The 14,297-nt window shown below is 46.9% G+C and overlaps 4 protein-coding genes across 4 annotated transcripts; 2 read left to right on the top strand and 2 right to left on the bottom strand.

Moving 5' to 3' along the window:
* Positions 1-318: 318 nt before the first annotated feature.
* LOC102716596 (translocase of chloroplast 101, chloroplastic) lies at positions 319-4,487 on the top strand. Its single transcript, XM_006654939.3, has 2 exons — positions 319-1,232; positions 1,319-4,487. Exons 1-2 carry the CDS (start codon positions 417-419, stop codon positions 4,268-4,270), a joined length of 3,768 nt encoding a protein of 1,255 aa, XP_006655002.2. The 5' UTR covers positions 319-416; the 3' UTR covers positions 4,271-4,487.
* Positions 4,488-8,177: 3,690 nt separating this feature from the next.
* Positions 8,178-10,055, top strand: LOC102716319 (REF/SRPP-like protein OsI_017815). The gene is made up of 3 exons (XM_040524194.1): positions 8,178-8,440; positions 8,542-8,799; positions 9,404-10,055. The coding sequence occupies exons 1-3, from the start codon at positions 8,393-8,395 to the stop codon at positions 9,857-9,859; spliced, it is 762 nt and encodes a 253-aa protein (XP_040380128.1). The 5' UTR covers positions 8,178-8,392; the 3' UTR covers positions 9,860-10,055.
* A 1,030-nt stretch (positions 10,056-11,085) lies between these two features.
* On the bottom strand, positions 11,086-12,171 carry LOC121054408 (translocator protein homolog). The gene is made up of 2 exons (XM_040523901.1): positions 12,105-12,171; positions 11,086-12,017 (listed from the first exon to the last, which is right to left on the bottom strand). Exons 1-2 carry the CDS (start codon positions 12,169-12,171, stop codon positions 11,242-11,244), a joined length of 843 nt encoding a protein of 280 aa, XP_040379835.1. The 3' UTR covers positions 11,086-11,241.
* Positions 12,172-12,858: 687 nt separating this feature from the next.
* Positions 12,859-14,048, bottom strand: LOC102719954 (desiccation-related protein PCC13-62-like). The gene is made up of 2 exons (XM_006653994.3): positions 13,441-14,048; positions 12,859-13,347 (listed from the first exon to the last, which is right to left on the bottom strand). Exons 1-2 carry the CDS (start codon positions 14,026-14,028, stop codon positions 12,964-12,966), a joined length of 972 nt encoding a protein of 323 aa, XP_006654057.3. The 5' UTR covers positions 14,029-14,048; the 3' UTR covers positions 12,859-12,963.
* Positions 14,049-14,297: the final 249 nt, after the last annotated feature.

The following is a 14,297-nucleotide window of genomic DNA, read 5'->3' as shown; positions in this document are numbered from 1 at the left end:
TATTTTTTAAAGATTATCATAGGAGAAACAAATCTTTTCTTCAGGACGTAAAAGATTCCTCTGGTATTTTTTCTGAACAGTTTTTGAAGAGAAGTAAAGGGGAATTAAAATCAAAGATTAAAGAGCAATATACTATATTAATACTATATTGGCAAGATACAAATCATTTTTTGAGAAGAACAACGAGAAAAGATTTCTCCTTTTTTACGAGAAAGAAAGGGAAATAGAAGAGCACCTATATATATCGGCGAGATATATTCTGATTTTGAGCTCAACCTAAAACCCTCACCTTATCCTCTCCTCCTCCTCCTCCTCCCCCTCCCCCTCTCTTCTTCCTCGAATCCTCCTCCAGCTGCTGCTGCTGCTGCTGCTGCTGCTTCTTGCTTCGTTGCTTGCGGCCGGAGCAAGAGGCGGCCATGGCCACCACCACCGCCGACGCCGACGCCGCTCCGGTAGCGGCGCCCGTGGTCGAGGAGAAGCCTGCGGCGGCGCCTGACGGAGATGAGGTCGCGGCTGCTGCGGCGGCGGCGGCGGTGGAGCAGCCCAAGGTAGTCGAGCCGGCGGCGGCGGCGGCGGCGGAGGATGAGGAGGAGGAGGAGGAGGTGGGATTGGAGGGGAAAGGTGCCGGCTTGGGTGATGAGGAGATGAAGAACGGCGAGGTGGAGGCGGCCGGAGGCGGCGAGGTGGACGTGCCGGAGGGGGACGGGGAAGGCGGGAGCTTGGTGGTGGCGGCGGAGGCCAAGGACGAGGGAGGAGGCGTGGAATTCGCCGGGGGTGATGGGAAAGCTTCCTACCTTGCTGCGGCCGGGGAGGCCAGCAACGGCGAATTGGGCGAGGGGGATGCTTATCCGGCTTCCTCCGATGCACCGGTAGGTGAGGAGAAGGGCGAATTGCGCGAGGAGCCGGAGGAGAAGGCTGCGGCTTCGGAGGTGAATGGCGCAGGTTCCGCTGCCGAATTGGCCGACGAGGAGGAGAAGCCAGAGGACAAGAAGGGGGAGGAATTGCCTACTGGGGGTGGAGATGATGCTGAATTGGGAAGGGAGAAGGAGGTTGCTGTTTCTGCCGGGGCCATGGAGGCGGCGCAGCCGGAGGATAAGGTAGCTTCTGAGGCTGAAGCTAACGGTGATTTGGGTGACAAGGCGGAGGAAGCGAGTGCTGCGACGGCCGTGGCAGAGCGCGACGCCGCAGAAGAGGAGGCAAAGCCTGAGCCAGTAACCGACGCAAGTCCTGTGGTAAATGATCCTGCTCAATACAGTTTTGTTTCTAGATAGTTTTGATACATACAAAGATGCTGAATTATTCGTATGGCCGAATCCAGGTTATTGATGAGATTAGCTCGGAGAAGATTGCTCCCGTGAGTGCCGACAATGCGCTTGAAGAGACTGCTGAGAAGGAGCAAACTATTGAAAACCAGGCTGGTGAATCCGTGGAGACTGTTGGTGTTGAGAAGCCTACAGAGGTTGAGAATAATGCTGCTGGTGGTGCTAGTTCTATCTTGTCTCGAGAATTAGCTGCAGAACAAACCAGTGACAATAATGTTGGTGATGAGGATGATGGTGTTGCAGAGGTTGTTGACCTTGCTGCCGATGATGAGATAGTTTTAGCTGCAGATGGTGATGAAGATGATGGTGCCAACGAGGCTGACGATGATGAAGATGGAGTGAGCTCTGACAGGGGCCCTGCACGAGTAGCAATTATAGAGAGTTCGGAAGCTGCGAAGCAAATCATGAAGGAGCTCGGGGAAGGCTCTGCTAGTGATAGTCCTGTGTCTGGCTTGGGCAGCTCAAGAGAGTACACCAACAGCATGGATGGGCAGATTGCCCTTGATGATTCCGATGAGGATGAGGATGACGACGATAATGAGGATGATGATGAGAAGGGGTTTGATTCTGCTGCCTTGGCTGCCCTGCTGAAAGCAGCAACTGGTGCATCCCCAGATGGGAATGTCACGGTTTCTTCCCAAGATGGTTCTAGAATCTTCTCCATGGACCGGCCAGCCGGCCTGGGCTCATCAGCCCCATCTCTCAGGCCAACTGCCCCACGCCCACCAGCACGGTCAAACCTTTTCAGCCCCTCTGAGCTAGCAGTGACTGCTGAACCTACTGAGGAGATGACAGAGGAAGAGAAGAAGCTGCATGAAAAGGTTGAGTTGATCCGAGTAAAATTTCTGCGCCTTGTCTACAGATTGGGGGCTACTCCTGAAGAAACAGTGGCAGCACAAGTGTTGTACCGTCTGAGCCTTGCGGAGGGTATTCGACATGGAAGGCAGACAAACCGAGCTTTCAGCCTTGACAATGCACGGAGGAAGGCCTTGCTGCTTGAAGCGGAGGGAAAAGAGGAGTTGAATTTCTCATGCAACATACTTGTGTTGGGTAAGACAGGGGTTGGCAAAAGTGCAACTATAAATTCTATTTTTGGTGAAGAGAAGTCCAAGACTGATGCTTTCAGTTCAGCCACCAACAATGTGCGGGAGATTATTGGCAATGTTGATGGTGTCCAAATACGGATTATTGATACTCCAGGCCTTCGACCTAATGTGATGGACCAAGGATCCAATAGGAAAATTCTTGCTTCTGTGAAAAAATATACCAAGAGGTGTCCCCCAGATATCGTCCTGTATGTGGATCGCCTGGATAGTCTGAGCCGTGATCTGAATGATTTGCCTCTTCTGAAGACCATTACTTCTGTTCTGGGCTCATCTATATGGTTCAACGCCATTGTTGCACTCACTCATGCTGCCTCTGCCCCTCCTGAAGGCCTAAATGGGGCCCCTATGACATATGAGGTGCTAATGGCTCAGAGGTCTCACATTATCCAGCAATCCATTAGGCAAGCTGCAGGGGATATGCGCTTGATGAATCCAGTGGCTCTTGTTGAGAACCATCCTTCTTGCAGAAGAAACCGAGAGGGTCAGAAAGTACTTCCAAATGGCCAGAGCTGGAGGCATCAGATGCTGCTTTTGTGCTACTCTTCAAAGATATTATCTGAAGCAAACTCACTTTTGAAGCTTCAGGATCCAAATCCTGGAAAGCTTTTTGGGTTCCGTTTCCGGTCTCCACCTCTTCCCTTCCTTCTCTCCTCCCTGTTGCAGTCAAGAGCTCACCCAAAGCTTTCGCCAGATCAGGGGGGCAATGATGGAGATTCTGACATTGATTTGGATGACTACTCTGATATAGAGCAGGATGAAGATGAAGAGGAATATGACCAGCTTCCTCCCTTCAAGCCATTGACCAAATCTCAGCTTGCAAGGCTGACAAAGGAGCAGAAGAATGCTTATTTTGATGAGTACGACTACAGGGTCAAGCTTCTCCAGAAGAAACAATGGAAGGATGAGATCCGCAGGTTAAAGGAGATGAAGAAGAGAGGTAAAACTGATATGGATGCTTATGGGTATGCTGGCATCGCAGGAGAAAATGATCAGGATCCCCCTCCAGAGAACGTATCAGTTCCCTTACCTGATATGGTGCTGCCCCCCTCATTTGACTGTGACAATCCCACGTACCGGTACCGCTTTCTGGAGCCAACTTCAACTGTTCTTGCAAGGCCTGTTTTAGACGCGCATGGGTGGGATCATGACTGTGGTTATGATGGAGTAAGTGTTGAAGAGACGCTCGCTCTCCTTAGCAAGTTCCCAGCTAATGTGGCAGTTCAGGTCACCAAGGACAAAAAGGAATTCAGCATCCATTTGGACTCTTCCATCTCAGCAAAGCTTGGGGAGGAGGCGTCGTCACTTGCTGGTTTTGATATCCAGACTGTCGGGCGGCAGCTCGCATATATTCTCCGTGGCGAAGCCAAGTTCAAGAACATCAAGAAGAACAAGACTACTGGAGGATTTTCAGTGACTTTCCTGGGCGACATTGTCGCGACTGGGTTGAAGGTCGAGGACCAGATCTCTCTTGGGAAGAGGGTGGCATTGGTGGCGAGCACAGGTGCAATGCGAGCGCAGGGCGACACCGCGTATGGAGCTAACTTGGAGGCGCGCCTGAAAGACAAAGACTATCCGGTTGGCCAGTCCCTCTCAACCTTGGGTCTCTCTTTGATGAAGTGGCGCCGAGACCTTGCTCTCGGCGCAAATCTGCAGTCCCAGTTCGCGATCGGAAGGGGCTCGAAGATGGCGGTTCGTCTCGGGTTGAACAACAAGCTGAGTGGGCAGATCACCGTCAGGACAAGCACCTCGGAGCAGGTCCAGATCGCACTGCTGGGTCTTGTCCCAGTTGCAGCCTCCATTTACAGGAGCTTCAGGCCCAGTGAGCCCTCCTTCGCTTATTAGCTTCGCCAGCAGAGACCATGTCGTCAGCGTCCCCTTTTGTCTTGGCAATTTTCCTACTTATATGAACCATATTCTCTATCTGTTTTGATTTTACCCGTGTACTCGAAGATCGTTCCTATCATAATTTTGGCTGAAGAGGGTTGTGAGATTTATGTGGAACTTCAACTGAATAATGTTGTTAGATCTATAATCCATCCGTTTATCTATTATAGTATCATTGTTGCTCTGAATTTTAGTACATTTCATCCTGGTATTATGCTTTCTGCTGGAACCTGCAGATGAAGCTGCTGATAAGCATGCCTTGAGCCTCTGCCGATAATTTTGGTTGAGATGCAGATGCTCTACTGTGTCACTTCAGATCTTTGAGAGACTCTAATCAAAATCTGCATCGTTGGTGAAGTGCATTTTCTTGCGGCAGCTTCTTTGGAACTTCTACTGTTTTGTGCAATGTAATGTCCTGCAAAAAAGTTATGATGTTCTTGGTGGCCTTTGGCTGATCCTGAACCTGTTTCTGATTGTAGTGGTAGCATACTAGCATGTGACTTCACCTGAACGTGCTCTCTTTTTCTACAAATATTTTCAGCCAGACATTTTTTTTCGTCGCTATTGTTACACCTGAATATAAGGGATTAAGATCACCTAACTCAGCTTTTGCTTTTCTGTAATGTGGTGACTGTCTACTTACTACGTTTTATATTATATATTTTCCGTTTTATATTTTGAAGTCAGACTTTTATGTTTAACTAAATTTGTAGAAAATATAATAACATATATGATACTAAATTATGATACTATATTAATTTTATTAAATAGACCATCGATATATCCGAAGAGTAAATTTGTTTTTTGAAATATATTTGATACATTTTTCTATAATTTTAGCTAAACTTAATGAAATTTGTCTTTGCAAGATTGAAGTATCTAGGTGGGTTCTTTTACGCATATTATCCTTAGACTATTCTTCAGTTTTTTATGCATGTTGTCCAAACTATTAAACATTATGTTTTTTATAAAATATTATATACAAGTTCATCATCTCGTCTTTCTAAATATTTTAACCTTTTAGTAGTTATTTCATTATTTGTATCATTAACTAACAGTCAACAAATAAAATACTCCCTTCATATTATAAATATTTGTAAATATTTGGGTAGTTGAGATATATTAGTAAAATATGATATGAGATCATATGGAGTATATAATATAGATGATTAGTTTTTTTAAGAAAAACACGGTACAACTCTGAAATATTCACTTTAACGAGGAGTCACCCTTTCGCAATATAGATGATCAGTTCGAGCACAGAGATATGGAGGGAATATTTTTTGTGAATGACCATCAAAAGGGGATGTGGAGGATTGGATTTGAACAATCCGTGTGGAGGATTGGACTGAACGATCCGTTGAAAATGCTATTATAAAATTAGAAGGGTTAATTTGATTCATGCCATTGCAAATATATCATATTAGAAAAATACCATTAGTATTTACGATATCAGCTGAATACCAATGGAATTTTATAAAATTTGATTTATGCCATCACCGTAATTTTTCCGTCACCCTCGTCTTCTTCCTTATCCTCTTTTCTTCTCCTCTCGATTCACACATTCGCACACGCCTCCAGTGCAGCCGGGGGACATTGTTGCAGCCTGCCTGCCAAGCACGATGCATCAGCACCACACCAAAATGCAATAATTGAGATGGAAGATTCAGCTGATGTACTGGCCATCCAGCTTTGATCTTCAAACAAGTGCGTGGATCCATTGCTTAGCTCACTCCGGATGGAAGGATGAATTAGCAGACACGAGTTATGGTCAGTGATAGATCCACGCACTGGCACTGCTATATTCATCCATTCGCACATCATTGTTCGCCGCATGTTGGCTGATGAACACATGCGAGCGACATTAGTGGCAACCCCACAAACCCTCGGCTTGTTGCCCGACTCGGTGCACCTGCACCTGCACATGTTGCGGCTGCTCTGGTGACACACAACTTGTCAGCGTCCAGTCACCCTGTGTACCATCTTTCTCGCTGGGCCGTCGCTGGCCTCATCTATCTTAGAACGGGGAGGGGATGAGAGGACGGAGGAAGAAGATGGAGCTGACAGCTAGGGCCCACATTTAGGGGTATTTTGGTCTTTATGGAGATGGAAAATGTGACGGCAAAAAATGTGACGGCAATGGTATATATCTAATTTTATAAAATTCTAGTGGCATCTAGCTGATATCGTGAATAGTAATAGCATGAATCAAATTAACCCAAATTAAAATAGGATAAAACGTCATAGATCCCACCGTATAGGTCTATATGTCCATGTTATGGTATACTTCTTGTGGAAGGACTTTGGCTGCATTCTTTTCCATTCAAATTACATTCCTTATGTTTTTTAAGTGTTAAGCCATGTATTAACTTGATAGTTGTTAGTTTTATCATTTATACCATAAAACAATTAACATAAAAAGTAGTTAGATAATCTTTCATCTTTAATTTTATCTAACAAGACAAAGTGCATTTGTTCCAAAAACATGATATGGCTTGTGTAGTTCTACTTTTCCCCCAAAAACATCACATCGACTCTTTGGACATCTAAATGGAGCATTAAATATAAATAAAAAAATTAATTACGCGGTTAAAAGGGAAATCGTGAGACTAATCTTTTAAGATTAATTAGTCCATGATTAGTCATAAGTGCTACAATAAACATATACTAATGACGGATTAATTATGCTCAAAATATTCGTTTCGTGGTTTTCAGGCGAGCTATAAAATTTATTTTTTATTCCTGTCTAAAAATCCCTTCCGACATTCGGTCTTGACATGACATAAAAGAAAATTTTCATGAACTTAACCGTGCCTAAGTTGAAATGAAGGATATTATGCTTGTTGGTTTCTCCAATTTCAGATCATCTTTGCTCTCCTTAGGCCCTATTTAGGTCCAAAAATTTTCGCCCAAAAACATCACATCAAATCTTTGGACACCTAAATAGAGCATTAAATATAGATAAAATGAAAAACTAATTGCACAGTTACGTGAGAAATCGTGAGACGAATCTTTTGAGCCTAATTAATCCATGATTAGCCATAAGTTCTACATTAACCTGCATACGCTAACGAGGGATTAATTAGGCTAAAAATATACGTCTCACGGTTTACAAGCTAGCCATAAAATTTGTTTTTTCATTCGTATCCAAAAGCACTTTTAACATCCGATCAAACGTCTGATATATGAAAAAAAAAATTCATTTCACCGTCTAAACACCGGCTTACTACCTCAGTCATTATCTGAAAGAGATTCAGGGTTTCTCATTCTCTATCGGTGGTCAGCGCAACTCCCGAATCATTCGAATTAACAAAAAAAGCAAAAATAAACTAAGGCTAACAGTTCGTAAAATCTTTTTCCAAAAACATCACATCAAATCTTTAAACACCTAAATAAAACATTAAATATATATAAACATTAAAAATAATTACACAGTTATGAAGGAAATCCCGAAACGAATCTTTTGAGCCTAATTACTAATTAGTATATAATTAGCCATAAGTACTATATTAACCAATATATGTTAATAATGGATTAATTAGAAAAAAAAAATTTGTCTCGTGATTTTCAGGCGGAATCAAAATTTATTTCGTAATTAGATTACGTTTAATATTTTAAATATCTGACACGCGGGTTAACGTGACATTTTCCAAAAAAATTTTGCTGCCTAAAAAAACCCTTAAAATCCGCGGACGGCGTTCACACGCGAACCCGCGTGAACCAGAGCCGACCGCCCTACCCACCGACGCGTGGGCCCACGGGCACCGGACCCCACCTGTCAGTGGCACGCAGATCGCCCCTTCTAGAAGCCCCTCGTCTCGTCGATGCGGACCAAACCGCCCAACGGCCCATGCAGAGGAGACGCGTCATCCCAGTTCAAGCGAACCCTTAACACTTAAGAAATTTTTTATTAAAAAAAACGGCGAGAAAAAGCTTGACGCCTCGATTAAGTCTTCGCCATCCTATAAAACTCCCCCAAATTCCCCACCAAAAACCCAAGCAAAAGATCACAGATTAGAAACAACAAGGAAGCCTTCGATTCGATCCACCACGAGCCGAGCAAAGATCCGGAGAGGAGCCATGGCCGCCGAATCAGGCAGCGACGCCGCGCCGATCAGCAACCGCCCGGTAAGAAAATCAGTTTCGATTTCTTCTTGTTTGTTGTTGAGTTGCTCTGTCCTGGATTGTGGTGGTGATTGGGTTGGTTTGGTTTGGGTTGGGTTGAGCAGGTGGAGGAGGAGGTGACGGTGGAGAGGACGCCGGAGTCGGAGGAGGAGGAGAGGCTGAGGTACCTGGAGTTCGTGCAGCAGGCGGCGGCGCAGGCGCTGGTGCTGGCGGCGGCGGCGTACGCCTACGCGAAGCAGGGCGCCGGGCCGCTCCGCCCCGGCGTCGACCACGTCGAGGGCACCGTCAAGGCCGTCGTCGGCCCCGTCTACGACCGCTTCCATGGCGTCCCCCTCGACCTCCTCAAGTTCCTCGACCGCAAGGTTTCTAACTAATCGCCCGGATCAATTTCCTCAATTCGCCCATCATTTTATTTTACTTTTTTTTTGAAGAAAAAGAATAAAATTGCATATGAAACTAGTAGTAAGTTCTACCTACCTGTTCATCTTTTCTATTGGTTGGTACTTGGTTATGCTCAATTCATCTCACTTATCTTCAGAAAGAGAAAAAATAAACTGTCATCTTTTCCTATAATCACACGATGTCTCTCTTGAAATGGGATTAAAATCAGTTTGCGATTGAAATAGTTCTGTCGCTGTTTGAGTTAATGAAATTAAAATCGATAGTTATAAGATGGTAGTACTACAAATCTCCATATGAAATTACTCTCCAACTGGTTCGTCCTATCTACTGCTTGATGAAATTACTCTCCGACCGGTTCATCCTATCTACTGCTCGATCAAGTTTTATCATTAAAAAACAAATCAATCTTTTTGAAAAATGACGCGCTTTCACTCTTAGAATGGGGCTAAAACCGCTTGATTAAAATGGTTTGATAGCTGTTTGAATGAACTAAATTTGGACGCAATTTCGTTGGTCGGATGAAGAGAAGTGAAATTTTTTGATGTGTTGTGTTGTGTGCTGCAGGTTGGTGAGTCTGTCCAGGAGCTGGACCGCCGCGTGCCGCCGGTGGTGAAGGAGGCGCCGGGGCTCGCCCGCTCCGCGGCGGCGGAGGTGCGCCAGGCGGGGCTCGTCGGCACGGCGACCGGCCTCGCCAAGTCGGCCATCGCCCGCGCCGAGCCGAGGGCCCGCGACCTGTACACCCGCTACGAGCCCGTGGCGGAGCGCAAGGCGGCGGAGGCGTGGGCGGCGCTGAACCGCCTCCCGCTGGTGCCGTCGGTGACCCGCGCCGTGCTCCCCACGGCGGCGCAGCTCTCGGCCAGGTACAACACGGCGGTGCTCGACGGCGCCAAGCGCGGCAACGCCGTCGCCACCTACCTCCCGCTCGTCCCCACCGAGCGCCTCTCCAGGGTGTTCGCCTACCCGCTCGCCGACAGCGCCTCGCCGCCGGCGCCGGAGATGCAGCCCATCCCGTCGCAGTAAAAACCAACAATTTCTTATATAGAATCGTACTAGTGTGCAAATGGATGAACAAAATCTTGTACTGTCAGTAGTGTGGTTGGGCACTCTTGTTAATTGTTTTCTACGATTTGTTCGTGTAATCTTGTGTTATGTGAATGTGAGTGGACAAATCATTTGTATTCAATAATGCCGTTTGATTATATATTTCGTTCAAAAACATGTCTTTGTTTGCTAAATTTCAGATTTGCAGATGATTAAGGCTCCTCTGTTTGAAGGGAATACCATTGGGATGTTGGAGCGTTTCATTCTCCTAGACCACTCCTTGAAATGGACACTATTAAATACAGCAAAATAACTATAAAATGTCTCATTCTATATAAGAATAATATGAGGTCCAAAGTTCATTGTAAGTGTTTCTCTTTCTTTAACAAAGTGACGTTCGTATCACTCTAGCTTTTGTTCGCCTATAAGCCAAATTTTTGAATTTTTAGTTTAAATTTAGAAATGTATAGGCCAAATTTTGAATTTTCTAAATTTCTGAGTTGATTCTAAGTTTTTTTTTTTGGCATTTGGCTTATAAGTCAAAACCTAAAATTTTAGCTTAAATTTGGTGGAGTTAATTTTAAGGTTTTTTCATCGTAGTTTATTTTTTAGCCTAAATTTAGATCACTATAAACACATATATAAAATAAAAAAATTTATTAGTGATTTTTTATAAATATGATGTTTGGTTTTCATCGGAAAAGTCAAAACACTTATATAAAAATTTTGTATATAAATTATTTTTCGTTTACAAATGTATGTTATCGTTTGGTTTGGTTTTTCCGTTGAAAACGTCTTTCCTGTATTTGAAATTCTCGATTTTCCACTCGTATTTACGTTAAATTTAGTTTTGTTACACCTCCGTTTTCTTAATCATGCGTTCCAAGATCAGGGTGTTTTTTTTTTTGTAAGTTTCTGATAAGAGGGTGTTTTTCTAAGAGTTGATGAATAAAGCTGAGACTAAGACAATTGAAATGCAACCAAATACCCAATGAAATAAATATCCTCTATTTTGTATATGTGATCGGTGGTGGGTCTTGTTAATCGTACTACTATTTTCTTGTAAATCTCGTGTTATGTGCACCGCATGCGTATTTCATATTTATGTTTGATAATGACATCGTTCAAAAGGGAGATTTGTTGCAGTTTGGTGCTTCTGGTTGAATCTTGGGAGAAACAACTACCAAAGTATACACACAACTATGTAGCAGCAAAAACATTCAGAAAGCTGGTTGCCACTGCAGTGACAGTGATCATACACATATACAGATGAGGATGAGATCATGAGAGAACTGAGATCAAACGCTGCACACACACACGTCGCCGTAAAGAGGCAAGCTTTTGGTTGATTCGTTGATTGATCACTTCATCATCTTGTAGTTCATGACGGCGAGGAGGATGGCCCAGGCGACGCACGGCTTGGCGAGGTCGCCGGCGACGGGGTTGACGGCGCCGAACCCGCGGGCGCACGCGGCGGCGGCGGCGGCCATGGCCGCGCAGCACGCCAGCCCGGCCGCGGGCGCGGCGAGGCCCAGCGCCACCGGCGCCCACGCCAGCGCGGCGCCCAGCTGCGCCAAGAACGGCGCCAGCGTCGCGCCGGGGCGGCGGTGGAGGCCCCCCTCCGCCCACACCATCCACGCCGCCAGCGCCATCACCGCCTCCGCCGCCACCGACCCCGCCCGCGCCACCGTCACCTTCGCCGCCGACGCCGAGGGCAGCGACGACGACCCGGAGCCGTAGAACGAGGCGGCCGTGAGCGCCACCGACAGGGACACGGCGGCGGCGAGCGAGCGGAGGCCGCGCTTGGCGCGTCCCGCCTTCCTAGTATCCCGGCTCGCCGGCACCGGCGCCGCAGCATCCGCGTCCCCCCTCACAGCACCGCGATGAGTGATCCCTTCCTGCGCGGCGGCGGTCGCCATGGCTCTCGTCTTTACTCTTCCGATCGCGATCAAGCACTCGATCGAGCAAGAGATCAAGATCTTCCCCTCGCGCGCGTGCCCGGTTGGTTCTTCCCTGCCTGCGATCTGATGAAGAAGCGGTGGGAGCGACGAGGGGTTAAAATGCGCGCGAGATGAGCTCGTGGCGGGACACGTGGGGAGACGAGGTGGCGGGAACGGTGGCACGTGTGCAGATGGGGGTGGGTTGGGTTAATCAAATCATCGGCCATGGCCAGGTGAGCGAGCTGACGAAGGGAGCTTCTGGAGCTGAAGATGACGAGGACAACCTGCCCCGTTCCGGGGACGAATGAAGACGAGTAGAAGAACGATTTTCTCGGTCACCTCAGGCGCCATCTTTCGCTAATTTCACAACCAAGTAAAACGATGTACTTAAAAAATAATTTATAAATAATATATATTATATATATTGTTAGTAATTTAACAAAAAAATAAACTACGATAACAAAATTAAAATCAACTCAAGATTTGATGTTGAAAATTTATTTTTTGGTATAAGCATAACAAAAAAATATGAGGGTATCATGATTCGGTGACAACTTTTATTTTAGAAAAGGCAATTTTAGTCATGTAAAAATTTCTCTCCATGATTTTATTAAACGACGGAGTGAATTCTGTGAAATTTATTTAAAAAAATATCTAAGTTTGATTACCTTTTAGTTTATCTCTATATAAATTCATTACCTTTCATAATTTATCACATCATTTTTCCTGTTTCGGCTTACGCTAGTAAGCCAAAACTTTAAAAATTTCAACCTTAAGATAGTTGTTTATTAATATTTTTCATCGTAGTTTATTTCATAACCTTAGATTTTAGGTTGCTAAAAATATATGTATATAAATTTTATTCACAAAATACTTTTAGTCTACAAGTATGCCGTTTATTTTTTTTCTCCGAAAAATCAATCAATCACCTCTGTGATGTTTGATGCTCTTGATTTTTGAAGACGTGTTTAATCATTTGTAATAAGAATTAGAACTATCATTTATTTGTTTTGATATTATAAGGATTTTGAGCCTGACTTATATTTGTTTTATTTATATTTTTTTCATAAATGAAGATCAAATGTATCTAAAAACAACGATATTAAGCATGTAAAAGCATTAATTGCGAGTATTTTTGTGATCTTAGGCGAGCTGGAAGAATCCTCTGGCAATGGTGCCGTTGCCGCCGCGGGGGAGGAAGCCGCCGGGGATCTGCTCGTTGCGTGAGCCGTAGAGGATGCGGAGGACCTCGGCCGGCGTGCGCGCGAACCCCAGCGAGTCGTCGCCGGCGCCGAGGATGTTGCTGATGGTGCGCCGCTCCGCGCCCTGCCGCCGGTCGAGCACCTTGACGCCCTCGTCCTTGGCGCCGCACCTCGAAGCGCCGTTCCTCCAGTCGGAGATCCTCCGAGTGAACTCCGCCACCGTGTGCCCCTTGTACGGCGCCACCACCTCGTCGGCGCGCTGGTACAGCAATAGCCGGATCACCGCGTCCTGCCCCGCCTCCACCGCCAGTATGCTCGCCTGCAGCTGCGCACGCCAAGAATTGGATTAGCTCGGTCAGCTCCTCGCTGGCGTCCATGGCGAGGCGGGAAGAGGAGAGATTGGTTGGCGGCGGCTTGCCCGCTTGGAGGCGAAGCCAATGAGGGAGGGGCTGATGCCGACGGCGGCAGAGGTGGTGATGTGAGGGAGGATATAGGAGGCGAGGAGGAAGTTGACGCTGCTGGCGTAGGCGTCGAACGGCGGGTCGAGGCGAGCCCCCATTGCCTCGTCCATCACCGCCGCGAACCGGCCGTCGCTGAGGTCGATCGCCGGGCGCGGGAAGCCGCCCATGGACTGGGTGATCGCCCTGATGTGGCCGACCTCCTGGTAGCCGAGCTCGGCGGCGACCTCGGTGGTGCGGAAGTCGAGGGCGGCCTTGCGCGCGCCGGAGGGGGGCGGCCCGCCGGCGGAGAGGTTGCGGTCGAGGGAGTCGACGCCGCGGCCGAGCGCGGCGTGGAGGAACCACTCCGCCTCGACGAACTTGGCGTTGAGGAGGAACTGCAGCTGCGCCATGTCGCTCGGGTACACCGCCACGGCGCCGCGCCGCGGAGGGCTCGGGTGGCACCGCGGGTCGTCGCCGCCGGCACTTGGCGGAGGAGCGTCCGGCGTCGCCGCGGGCAGCAGGTGGAGGAGCAGGAGGAGGGCGGCGGGGACGGCGCGCCGCGCCATGGCGGTCGGGGTGGAGGGCGAGGTGACACACTGTGACTGTGAAGCGTTTGCGCGGGAGTATTTGTGGTGCGGTTGCGTTCGGTTAGCGCGGTTTTAGGTTGGGCAACCGAGGCGTCCAAATGCGTGCGTTGAAGACAGGTAAGGTTTTGTTGATCCTCAATTTTTTATTTTCATCTGTATTTGTTGTGTATTGCTTCTCCATTTTTTTAATTAACATAGTTAATTTTTGAATCTATGTTTTATCGTTCGTCTTACTTAAAAAATAAATA

The sequence above is a fragment of the Oryza brachyantha genome, chromosome 5, assembly GCF_000231095.2.
Source record: "Oryza brachyantha chromosome 5, ObraRS2, whole genome shotgun sequence".
NCBI lineage: Eukaryota > Viridiplantae > Streptophyta > Magnoliopsida > Poales > Poaceae > Oryza > Oryza brachyantha.
Note: the sequence above shows the minus strand (reverse complement) of the source record. Positions and strands in the feature narration are given on the sequence as shown.